This window comes from Propithecus coquereli, unplaced genomic scaffold, assembly GCF_000956105.1.
Source record: "Propithecus coquereli isolate 6110/MARCELLA unplaced genomic scaffold, Pcoq_1.0 Scaffold161, whole genome shotgun sequence".
Taxonomy (NCBI): domain Eukaryota; kingdom Metazoa; phylum Chordata; class Mammalia; order Primates; family Indriidae; genus Propithecus; species Propithecus coquereli.
In genome coordinates, this window is record NW_012140636.1 from 2,003,422 (window position 1) to 2,015,440 (window position 12,019).

The window sequence follows — 12,019 nt, forward strand, 5'->3', positions numbered from 1 at the left end:
GTATACATATACCACATTTTATTAATCCACTCATGTATTGATGGGCACTTGGGTTGTTTCCACATCTTTGCAATAGTGAATTGTGCTGCTATGAACATTCGGGTGCAGGTGTCTTTTTAATAGAGTGTCTTTTGTTCTTTTGGGTAGATGCCCAGTAATGAGATTGCTGGATCTAATGGTAAATCTACTTGTATTTCTTTAAGGTATCTCCATACTGCTTTCCACAGAGGTTGCACTAGTTTGCAGTTCCACCAGCAGTGTATGAGTGTTCCTATCTCTCCGCATCCACTCTGACGTTTATTGTTTTGGGACTTTTTGATAAAGGCCATTCTCACTAGAGATAAGTGATATCTCATTGTGGCTTTGATTTGCATTTCCCCGCCACATAATATCCTTAAAGTTCTATATTATGTAACACCAGGCTATGCTGCAATAATGAATGTACCGCAAAATCTCAGCAGTTTATCAAAAGTCTTTCTCATGCTCTGCCTAATGTGGGTAAGGGAATATGTGGCCCCAAGTTCACTGCAGTCATAAAATAAAGAAATGGAGAAAGCACACCAGCTCTTAACTGCCTCGGCCTCGAAGTGATCCCTGTCAATCCAGGGTCCATTAGCAGGAACTAGTCCTATGGCCTCCACTTAATTGCAAAGCATTCTGGGAAATGTAGTAACACATGTATGCTTTTATCAATACTTGCTATTCCTGCTACAATGTCAATTTTAGAAATCTAAGTTGGGCACTAAGTTTGAACGTCTTGCAAACAGGTGAAGAAGACCTTGAACAGGATATACCACCAGAATCGTAAAATTCATGAGAAGACCGTGCGTACCACTGCGGCCACTGTCATTTTAAATAACAATCCATCCTACATGGAAGTGAAAAACATCCTGCTTTCTATTGGGGAGCTGCCCAAAGAAATGAATAAATACATGCTCGCCCTTTTTCAAGACATTTTACGTTTTGAAATGCCTGCAAGGTAAAATATTTAATACATTGCACGTGTCTTTCTGCTTATTCAAGCTTATTTGTATATTGATGTGGTACACACGTAGCTAATGATAGTGATATGTTCATTACACTGCGTTATATTGCATAAAACCAAAGAGTGCCGAAGTTCCCATAAGAAAGCTATTTAGTAAGCCAGATAAAACAACTTCATCCTGGCACTATGATTTGGAACTATGGGTGTGATTTTTACTCTGGGTGTTCTGTTCAGTCTGGTAAGTATATATCACCAAATGTTTTAAAATCTAATTGCACTTTCAGCAGGACTATTTTTATAATCAGCACAACAAAATGATGTAAGTTCTTTCCAAATAGTATTTCGTGTTAACGTTCCAAATGCCGGGGATCTCTGAGACCTCACTTACCACGATCAAATGAATTTGAAATTTAAGTTTAAAACCTTAGGCGTGGCCCACATTTTAGGATTATTCAAGGTCTGATGAGTGTGCTCAGCAGACTTCTTCACTCTCAGTTACTCTTGCTGGGTTAACTTCCTTCCGTTCCCAAGTCTTACCTCCCAGATTCCCCGATGTCACTCTTCAGAGTGCCTCCCCCAAAGCTCCTCCTCACTGGAATCACAGGGTCAGAGAAAGAGCTTCTGTTTCCAGTAAGTTCCATGTAGAACACTACCCTCAGGAAAGATCATATTTGATCATTCCCCGTAGAAAAGGAAAACAGAAGTCAGAAGGGTGGAAAATAAAGAGAAAATAATGGAAAAAGAGGACAGTAAAAGGCTGAAGGAAAGAGAAACAAGGACTAAGAAGACTGATGAAATAAGAAACAGGGAGGAGCAGAACAGAGAAAAGAGCAGGACACACAGGGAAGAGGAAGGGAGCAAGTGAGCAGGTGAGAAATGGAGCCAAATCCACCTGCAGCCATGTGCTTCGGGTTGAATGGATTTGACTTCTCTTTCTGTTCCTTTGTTTGCTTTTATAAGACCGTGGAGGGGGTCCTGGGGGTCCTTGTTGCCTTTGTCTTGTGAAACCAGCAGTTCTGGGAACAGGAAAGAGGAGACAGCAGCCCAGGAAACGTGTGGAAGCTGTCACCAACATTATGGCTCAGAGTCTCAGAACCAGAAATGTCAGAGTGGGAGGGACACCAGCGGCCATCTTGCTTGGAACCTGTCCAGTGTAGGCTCTGTTCTCCTGACACGTGGTGTCCAGAGTTCGCTTGTCCCTGTCAGTAGCAAGAAGCTCACCACCTCTAAGGACACTTGTGCCAACGTCCAGAGACTCTCTCACCATTACATCTTTGCATAAACCGAAATCTGCCTGCTGACTCTGGTTTTATCCCTGGAGCAAAGCAGAACGTGTCTAGTCCTTCATCCATACGAAGACCGCTTAGGATTTTTGGACAGATATCATGACCCTCCTCATCTTTTCCTCTCTCGGCTAAAATCACATAACCTAGTGATATTGGGAGGGAAAACTGTAAGGTCACTGTCTACTCCTCTCGACAGTTTTCTACCTCAGACCTAGGTCCAGATTTCTTTAGTTGATGATTCGGATGTTTTGCCATGTTGTCAGAACTTTGTTATTGCTGATATGATTATTGTCATGTAATCAGAAATGGAAAGCTCTCGACACTAATTCTCTAGACGAGACAGAGGCACAGAGTAAGGATGAAGACTTATTTCACAGAAAACAATGGTTCCTTTATGGGTTTTATTGAACTCTTTTCATAATCGAAAACAACACAGATAAAAAAGAAATATTGGAAATTTACTGTTACAGATCATTAGCCTCCAAGAACATTAGAGGGTGTAGAAAACCATTTAAAAAAATATTGTACAATCTTCCAAGTTTGGTACAGCTTTGCTTAAATATATGTACAACTTAACAACAGAACCATGATGATTCCAAGAACACGCACTTTCCACTCCTGAGGTGTGTCCCCTCCAGTTGGCTGAAGCCACCTCATGGCTGGGCATCCTCTCCTTGCTGTCATTTTCTTATCGAACTAAATGTCAAATATCTGAGTCATCAAGGGGCTGGCCCTAGTCCTGACACTGACATGCCAGCTGCCACCTCCCCCGGCCTCGGAGAGGCATGAGGAAAACTTGGCTTCTTCTTTTTTCCACTGAGGATTTTTTTTTTTCTCCAAATTTATCTCGGGAAACAGCCACTACCATGAATGTGCAGCTTTTTCTTTTCCACGTTGCAGCAAAATGGTCCGCCGGGTTCTGAAGGAGATGGTAGTTCACAATTATGACCGTTTCTCCGGGACTGGATCCTCTTCTGCCTACACTGGCTACATACAACGTATGTAAATCCTAGACAGGTCCTGCCCCCGTGCCCCTCCCCAGCCCGGCACTGTGGAGACTGTGGTTAAGTCGCAGTTGTATTTTCTGCTATCAGGTGAGCCCCGTTCGGCGTCCACGTACAGCCTGGACATTCTTTACTCTGGCTCTGGCATCCTCAGGAGAAGTAACCTCAACGTCTTCCAATACATGGGGAAAGCCAGTCTTCATGGTAGCCAGGTAACACCCTGTCCGCGGATTTTGCTTAACAAATTATGTAAGACAGCAGTCTGAAGTGAAATAAATACATACTGTTGCTACCACTATAGAATGTATAAGTTAGTGGTGGTTTCTGTTGCATTCTGCCCACGACTCCATCATCTGTGAGAGGCTGTGTGGTTTATGGTATCAGAGAAAGTTTCAGATATGAACTTGACACCTAAGTAGTTTGATTCACTGGACTCGCCAAACATCCGTTTGTCTTTTCAAAGGTACACATATATACAGAATGGAAATCATGCCAGTATTTCTCACATGAACATTTTTAATAATATTTTATTTTTATTCACAGATATATTCCTTAGGCCCCTGCCTCAAGTATTTAATTCTAGAATATATTTTCCTTTTCTGGGTGTTTCTGTGAAGAGATTGATTCTCCATAATAAAACTCTTCATAATAGAATATGGCTCTTTGAAGAGTCTATCTATATTTCTCCAGTACTACTAGAAGACAAAAGAATAAATTGTAGGCATTTGACAACTAGCTGACTTTCATCCCTTTAGTTTTATGCAGAAATTGGTGATGATCTATAAAGTCTTTCTTTTTGACTCTTATGCAATTATGCAATTATAATCTTGTAAATAAAGTCATTTGAGCTTTAAAAATGATCTAGTGTTGTAAGAACTTGAGTTCTTATCAATATCATATTACTATGCCCTTTGATAGTACCATAGTCAGAATACTATGCCCTTCTGCCCTAAGGAATTACCATCTGCTTTCTGATGCTCACTTGGAAATGCCAAACACCCAGGATTAAGAAACTGGGTATGGAGGACAGAAAATATGTAGGATTCCTGTGTATGGGAGAAATCAGGGCATGAGAACCCTTCATGGTATTCATGACTTTTTTTTTGGCTATGGAGAACAGTTTGCCATGGAATGGTGTGAGTCGTGGCTTAGAAAGTGCTATGTCCTCTTTTAGCAGTGGCCTCAGGATGACTGTGCCAACATCTCTCCGTCTCCTTTTGAGGCTCTACAAGACAGCTGACCTAGTTATATAAAATAGGACAGTCCTGGAGAGACTAAGAGTCCTCAGAATGACATCATAAAATGGAAAATCAATGGTCTTTGTAGTCAGAGGGGTTTGAATCTTGCCTCTGCCATTCACTAGCTGGGTAAACTTGAGGCTTTTTTTTTTTTTTTCCCTCATCTACAAAATAGGTAAAAACGTGTACCTCAATACGTGTACCTCACAATGGAGTTGTGAGGGTTAAATGGAGAAAGGAACTCATCTTATATCAGGCATAGAGGGTTTTTATTTTTGTATTTATTTGTGTATTTATTCTTGCCTAGCTGTTGCAGATGTTTGAGTTTTTGATCCCTGGAGAAGTTCTAGCTGTCACTCAGAAGCCTCACGCTCACTTACAGAGCAGGCAGGCAGCTTTGTCATGAACGTTACATCAATTTTCCCCAGGTGGTCATAGAAGCCCAAGGACTGGAGGCCTTAATTGCGGCCACTCCCGACGAGGGGGAGGAGAACCTAGACTCCTACGCCGGCATGTCAGCCATTCTCTTCGATGTCCAACTCAGGCCTGTCACCTTTTTCAACGGATACAGTGACTTGATGTCCAAAGTGCTGTCTGCATCTGGCGACCCCATCAGTGTTGTGAAAGGGCTCGTTCTGCTAATAGATCATTCTCAGGTAATTCGTTCAATCTGTAAGTATTTATTGAGTCCCTGAAATGTGCCAGGCACTTTTCCAGTGTGCTCTGGACTCGGATGATATAAGACAAAGTTCTGCCCATCTCGGAGCTCACATTCTAAGCACTTGGACCTCTTGGTACTCTCGCCCTTTCTCCTTCACTATAGATATGTTGCATTTTCGTTTGCGTTTATTAGCTGATTAAGAGATCTCTTTACCTTGAGTTAAGGAGAAAATATTGACACTAACAGAAACAAGAAATTGTGGAGAAAGCCTGGGATACAACAGAGCAGAAATAGCATCGTCTCCTCCCTTGGCTTTCCGGGGCACAAGAGCTTAGACCATATTTATCCTGAGGGCTTCACAAGTTACTGATGACATTTGCAATGATGACAATGATGAAGATCCACATAGCGCACCACTGGGACTCTGCCAAATTAGCAGAGGTACAAGCAACCACTGACACCAGCCACATCTTTTCATGGAGACTCTTTGCCCAAAATTCTCACGTTTATAAAATCTTAGAAAGGGTTTCTCATTCTTAGAGAATAAGAGGACTTTCATTCACTTGACCTGCATTCTTCAAAATGGTTTGCAATTTTCCTTGGCCCCCAAATCTGTCAATAATCCACTAAAGACTGACAATACTATCTTCTGTACAGTAAGATTTAAGTGACCAAGATACTATGGGGTGGAGGTGGTCTGCCTAACTGGATTTTCTGAGAAGCAGAAGAGGGTTAATCTGAATAACCTTTGAGTTTGAATGTTTGATGCTTAAAATCGTTTTCTTTAATGGATTGATTTATTTTCTGCCTCACTAAGCATAGCAATAAAAAAAATGGAATATCTGCCAAATAAGGTATTATGGGGAATCAGAGTGATCACTGTGAAGTCTAATTCATACTTAGTATATTGAAGATATCTAAGGAGATTGAATTCAAAATTTACAGACTGTAGGATTTCCTTGGTAAGTTTGCTTTTGCGGTTTAATAAACTTGTGAGTAATAGGCTAGGTTTGAATTCTGCCTCCACTACTTCCTTCCTGGGTGCTCCTGGTCAGTTACTTAATAGCTTTAAACCTACTACTAAAGTGAGGCATTTGGAGTAGATGATCCAAAGATTATTATCAGCTTTGTTATTAATTTCAGGATTCTGATTTGTTAGGTTCTGGTTATGCAATCACAGACTTTAAGAGATGGGAGAGACCATAGATAGCAGACTGTATTAAAACTCCTCCAAAACCGCATTTGTTGGAACTAATGTTAATTCCCTATGTTTATTATTCCTCATATCAGTTCAGGATAGCTGTCTATAACAAAAACAAAAAACAATTTAGGGTGGCTTAACAAACTAGTTTGATTTTTATTCTGTGACAAATATTTGGAAGTTGGTGATTCAGAGTTAACTTGGAATCCCCAAGAGATCACCAGAATCCAAGCTCTTTTCCTACAGCTCAGCCGTCCTTACTTACAGTGTTTAACCTCGCACTTGTCAACTTGTGATTAGCCAAGGGCCGCTCTGTGTCCCTCACTGCGTCCTCTTTCTAGGAAAGAGGAAGGGAAGGGTAAGGGGCCACAGAATCTGATCCTTTTCAAGAACATTTTGGGAAGCCCTGTCTAGAATGTTATTGACCAAAACTGTGTCACATGGCTATCTGTAGCTGCAAGGGAAGCTGGTGAATATAATTTTCCAGTGGGTGTATGGACACTCTGAACAAAACCATGTTTCTGTCAATATGATGAAGAAAAGAAGGTCAACCAGCAGTGCATCTCGTGTCCCTTAATCCTCAAGTCACACATGAAAAATGGACAGTTCTCAGACTATACTAGAATTTTACATTGCACAATTCCATTGCATTCTTAATGAAATAATCTTCTAAAAGCAGCATCAGAGTGCTGAGGAAGTAGTCCACATTAGAGTAGTCCACAGATGAGAGTTCAACACCACCTGTATGTGCTCAGCTTCTCATTAACAATGCCTACTGGTTTGAATCGGGGTGTAAACCCTGATGCAACAAATCTGGGTCAGCAAACTTGTTCTGTAAACATAAAGGAAAACACTTTAGGCTTTGCAGGCCGCGTGATCTCTGCTGCAGCTACTCAACTCTCTTACTATAGAGTGAAAACAGCCATCGGCAATATATTAACAAATGAGTATCGCTGTATTCCAATAAAATTGTATCTACAAAAACAGCCAGTGGGCCAGACTCGCCTGCTGGCCCTAGTTTGCTGGTCCCTGATCTAGATTATCTTGTGTGGTTTTCCTGTTCATCAAGCCAAGGGCACCCAAGGCGAGGCGTATTCTATGAGAAAGATTGGCCCCTAACTTTTAAACAGAACCCGATGTCTGTGTGTGTGTCAGGTTGGAGTATTTGGCAGATCTGAGGTTATTATACAGATAAGCTGTTTGAGGCCCCCTGGACGTGCAGGGCACTCCAGTAATGCCACCCCAGCTTCAGAGACACACGCCACTCTGGGTCAAATGCTGACATTGAGGGAAAAATGTTGGTAGTGGGTGGCCAGTCTCAGCAGATGGAATTACTCTGTGCTCGCTCTCTTGGTCTCGCTCTTTGGTTAATTGGGTTACTCTTCAGAGAAGGATGCCTGATAAAATCAATTGAATAAGAGGATCCTCTTTAGCCAGGAAAGAACATATTTTCCTAAATGGAAGCAACGGGATGAGTTGTCAAAATGTCAATGTCTGAGCTATAAGAAACTTACTTGACCTAAAGGATCAAAGGGATCACATTAGCTACAAAGGCAGAGTTCTAATGTCTTGTTCCTCTAGTTCATAGGCAAGAATTTAAACAAATATGTACCTCCGCTCAAACAAGGACATAAGCCTATGCTTTATTTTTTTCGCAATATTTCTCAGAACAGGCTTTCTTGCACACCAGGAGACAAAAGAGAGTTATGAGCTTGTGACAGCCATGCATATATATTAGCAGAAAAGTCTCCACCCTACAGACAGTCTGACTATTTATTCTGGCACCATGGGTGGCCCCTGAGCCTGATTTTTCCTTTCAGTCTTCAGATATAATGCCTCCCGTGGAAGATTGGTATGAGAGTTAAATGAGATGCCAAATGTAGAGCCATGGGCACACATAAGGTGCTCAAAGCTGTTAGTTCCATTTACTTTATACTCCTCAAAAACTAGAACCAATGCGCCATGTGGCATAGCCCGTGTCACAGAGGAAAGAGTGGTTTGTACTTCCACAGGGGTCAGTGGTTGGTCCTTATAAGTGGGTCAAAGAAAATTCCTTTGTGACTCCATGTGGGAGTTCTTCCATTGTCCCTTTGCGCGAAAGAAATTGCATCTCCCCAGAAATCCAAGGTGTTCCTCATAACCCACCTGCAATGGAAATGCTCTCTCTCCACAAAAGATGCATTGTCTCACACCCTGAAATGGCCTTTTCCATGGCATTGGATAAGTTTTGATATACACTTAATCTATGGCCAGTGGAAGGCCAAGGTCCACAGGCTGCTGCTGGGCTTGGTGGACTAACAAGGTTACGATTTTCTAATGGGAAAAAGAAGAGAAGATGCAAAAGAAGAAATACTCCAGAGGCAGGTCACATGGTAGGGTTCATGTGGGAACAATCACAATTACAATGCACATGCAGAACTCTGATGTTTTGGTTCTGGAGTTCAAGAGCATAGGTTAAAATCTGGGCGTGACTTTTGTGGTTTTCTCAGGATAGTTTGTGTCTTTAACATTATTTATGATGCGTGAAACAAACCCTACATTCTACAGCAACTACAGTTTGTTCTAAGCTGAACGTAGCCTTCAGTATCCCCAGGGCTAGCTTCTACCATGTCCTGAGCATGGCACTGAGAAGCTTGTGTTTCCATCTGAGAATGTCCTCCAGACTGAAGGTGGCTTCATGCTATAATTCTACTTTTTCAGTGCACCTGGTCTTAAACCAAGTCCTTTGTCTGAGATTTCCTGTCACATTTTTTTGGAAAGTGGAGAGAATTCAGGCAAATCAACATGATCCTTTCTAGAAAGTGAAATCATGGCATTTACAGTTGGCAAATGCATGGTTTGTTTGATTCTGAGGAGGGTAGTTACATAAAGAAGTCAGTTATGCTGCCAGGTGCCAGGAATTTAACATCTTTGAAGGAATATCAAACTTAAGAATACTGAGCCTTTATCCCAGAATCATTATCACTTCCAACACTGTCCCCAGGCAATCTGATTCCAATCCAGATGAAAAAGTTTTCTGCCAACATCACCCCAGCTAATATCTATGAAAAACGCAGGCTAAAAATGGCTAAATGCAGGCAAGCAACACACAAAAAAAATGGTTTTCAGATAACCACAAAATTGCTCAGGATGGACTATGTTGGTAAATGATACTCTCCCTCTGAAAAATGCTATTGAGTTCACTGTTAATTCAATGCCATTTCAAATGTCAAGCAGCGCGGGTATGAAGGCTTAGTTAAATTGCCTGGCCTTCCTTTCTAGTTTGATCTAGGCAATTCTTGGAACATGTATACAATTATCTCTCCATATCTCCTGGTTCCACATCGAATTCAACCAACTATGGATCAAAAATATTTTTCGTTTAAAAAAACAATAAAATATAACAATGCAACAATAAAAATTAATATAAATTTTAAAAATAGATCATATGTACAACTATTTATGTAGCATTGTACATTGTATTAGGTATAATAAGTAATCTAGGGATGACTTAAAGTATACAGGAGGATGTGTGTAGGTTACATGCAAATATTATACTATATCATTCTATATAAAGGACTTGAGCACTTTGCCTTTTGGTTTCCTTGGGGGAGGAAAGTTTGGGGGAGGTGATCCTGTAACCCATCCCTCTCAGATACTGAGGGACGGCTGTACTGTGCTGGGGGTTTTTAATCCTGCCTTTTATTTGCCAGAAGAATGCAGCTGGCTATATATGACACAGCACATAACTAGAGACATGCCAAAGAATCTTGAGAAATCACCTAGTTGAAACCTCCCCCAGCCACGAAAAAGCCACAGCTAGATTTCTGAGGGAGATGCCTTCATCTTCCCTAGTCCAGTGGTTCTCAAATTTAGGTACCTCAGAATCACATGAGGGCTTGTTACAACATGGAGTGCTGGACCTCACCCTGAGAGTTTCTATGTAGTAGGTATAAGGGGGAACTGAGAATATGAATTTCTAGCAAGTTCCCAGGTGATGCTGATCCTCACAGAACACACTTTGAGAAACATTTCCACTCCCAAAGTGAGGCAATGATTGACTGAAAACACCCTTCTTGATTAGCACTTCAGGCTCTAGTCTTTTAATTGACTAATTTAGCGAATCAGCAGAGTCTACTTCCAGCCATCAAGACTAGGACATGGACTAGGCACACTGGCTCACAGCTGTAATCCAGGTACTTTGGGAGGCCAAGACAGGAGGACCAGCCTGGGAACATAGTGAAACCCCATTCCTACAAAAAATAAAATAATATTTTTAAAAAGAATTAGGACAACATGTTTCCAAGCCTAGAGAAAGACTCCAACATCAACACAACTCAAATAGCGTTGTCTTCAGAGGGAGGTTGAATGCGCCTTTGGAAAGGGTGGTAACTAAATTGTACTTCTTATTTTTATTACTATTATTATTATTATTTTTTGCTTCTAGGAGCTTCAGTTGCAATCTGGACTGAAGGCCAACATAGAGGTCCAGGGTGGTCTAGCTATTGATATCTCGGGTGCAATGGAGTTTAGTCTGTGGTATCGTGAGTCTAAAACCCGAGTGAAAAATCGGTAAGCGTAATACATATACTACTCTATGCGAAGAACTGCAGAGATGTTTTGGGAATTGTTTAACCTTCTGACTTTTCAGAATCTATTTGGTCTTTGGTATGCCCATACAAAACAGTGTAGTACCTGATGGACATTTTGTTCCCATATTGAGAATTGGAGGCAGGGAAGGGCTCTGGGGACGGGTCAACAAACCTTCACTGCCCAGTCTGTGGGACCAACCAGACTCTAAGCACGTTTAGGTCACCTCTCAGCCCCTCAGTGTTTCCTTCCAGTCATCAACGTCACAAGTTCAGACCTGTGAAACTACAGCAGTGTAGTGCAACTTAGGTAAATATGATATGAAAAGCTTTGTTTCTCAAATCTTTAGGGTGAGTGTGGTAATAACTGGTGACGTCACAGTGGACTCCTCCTTTGTGAAAGCCGGCCTGGAAACCAGTGCGGAGACAGAAGCAGGCCTGGAGTTCATCTCCACCGTGCAGTTCTCTCAGTACCCGTTCCTGGTCTGCATGCAGATGGACAAGGACGCGGCTCCCTTCAGGTAAGAAGCGGCATTCGCAGGACATACCTGGGCGATCCCGAATTCACGAGGAACTTGCATTCCCTTTAGAACGCTCAGTTTCAGAATTAAAACAGTAGAAACCCAGTAAAAGGTGAATTGTCTTTAAATAAGTAAAAGAATAACTGATAAGGCCAAAAAACATCAGTTTCTAGGATACCAAAAAACTTTAATGACTAGTTCATTTTACTCTAGAGGTAGTATCATATTTTAATCCAGAAATAATCTATCAAGGAAACAAAGAGAGATGATTTGCTATAGGAGTTGCCACATAGTTTCAGCAAAAATGCCAGATGTACATTTACTGTCAGCGTCGTCACAACTGTCTCTTGGACAGAAAGTTCAAAATAAGACACCCGGCAATTCATTTACCATAGTTTAAGGGCTGAAATGAATCCACAATTCTTAGATATTCCAGGCAATAGCAACTCGACCTTGTTTAAGTTTTGGCTTAAGCTTGAGTGTTTGTAATTTTTTTTTTTGTAAATGCTTTCAGTAGAATTCTTAGTGTCTTAAAACATAAATATATAATTACCC

At 41.3% G+C, this 12,019-nt stretch overlaps 1 protein-coding gene across 1 annotated transcript in view; it reads left to right on the top strand.

Moving 5' to 3' along the window:
• The window catches only part of MTTP (microsomal triglyceride transfer protein), a 91,722-nt gene that overhangs the window by 75,126 nt on the left and 4,577 nt on the right, over positions 1-12,019 (top strand). The window contains exons 10-15 of the mRNA XM_012641076.1: positions 768-979; positions 3,172-3,269; positions 3,366-3,487; positions 4,942-5,169; positions 10,802-10,926; positions 11,294-11,464. Of these exons, the coding sequence (XP_012496530.1) occupies positions 768-979; positions 3,172-3,269; positions 3,366-3,487; positions 4,942-5,169; positions 10,802-10,926; positions 11,294-11,464 (956 nt within the window). The remainder of the gene's footprint in view (positions 1-767; positions 980-3,171; positions 3,270-3,365; positions 3,488-4,941; positions 5,170-10,801; positions 10,927-11,293; positions 11,465-12,019) is intronic.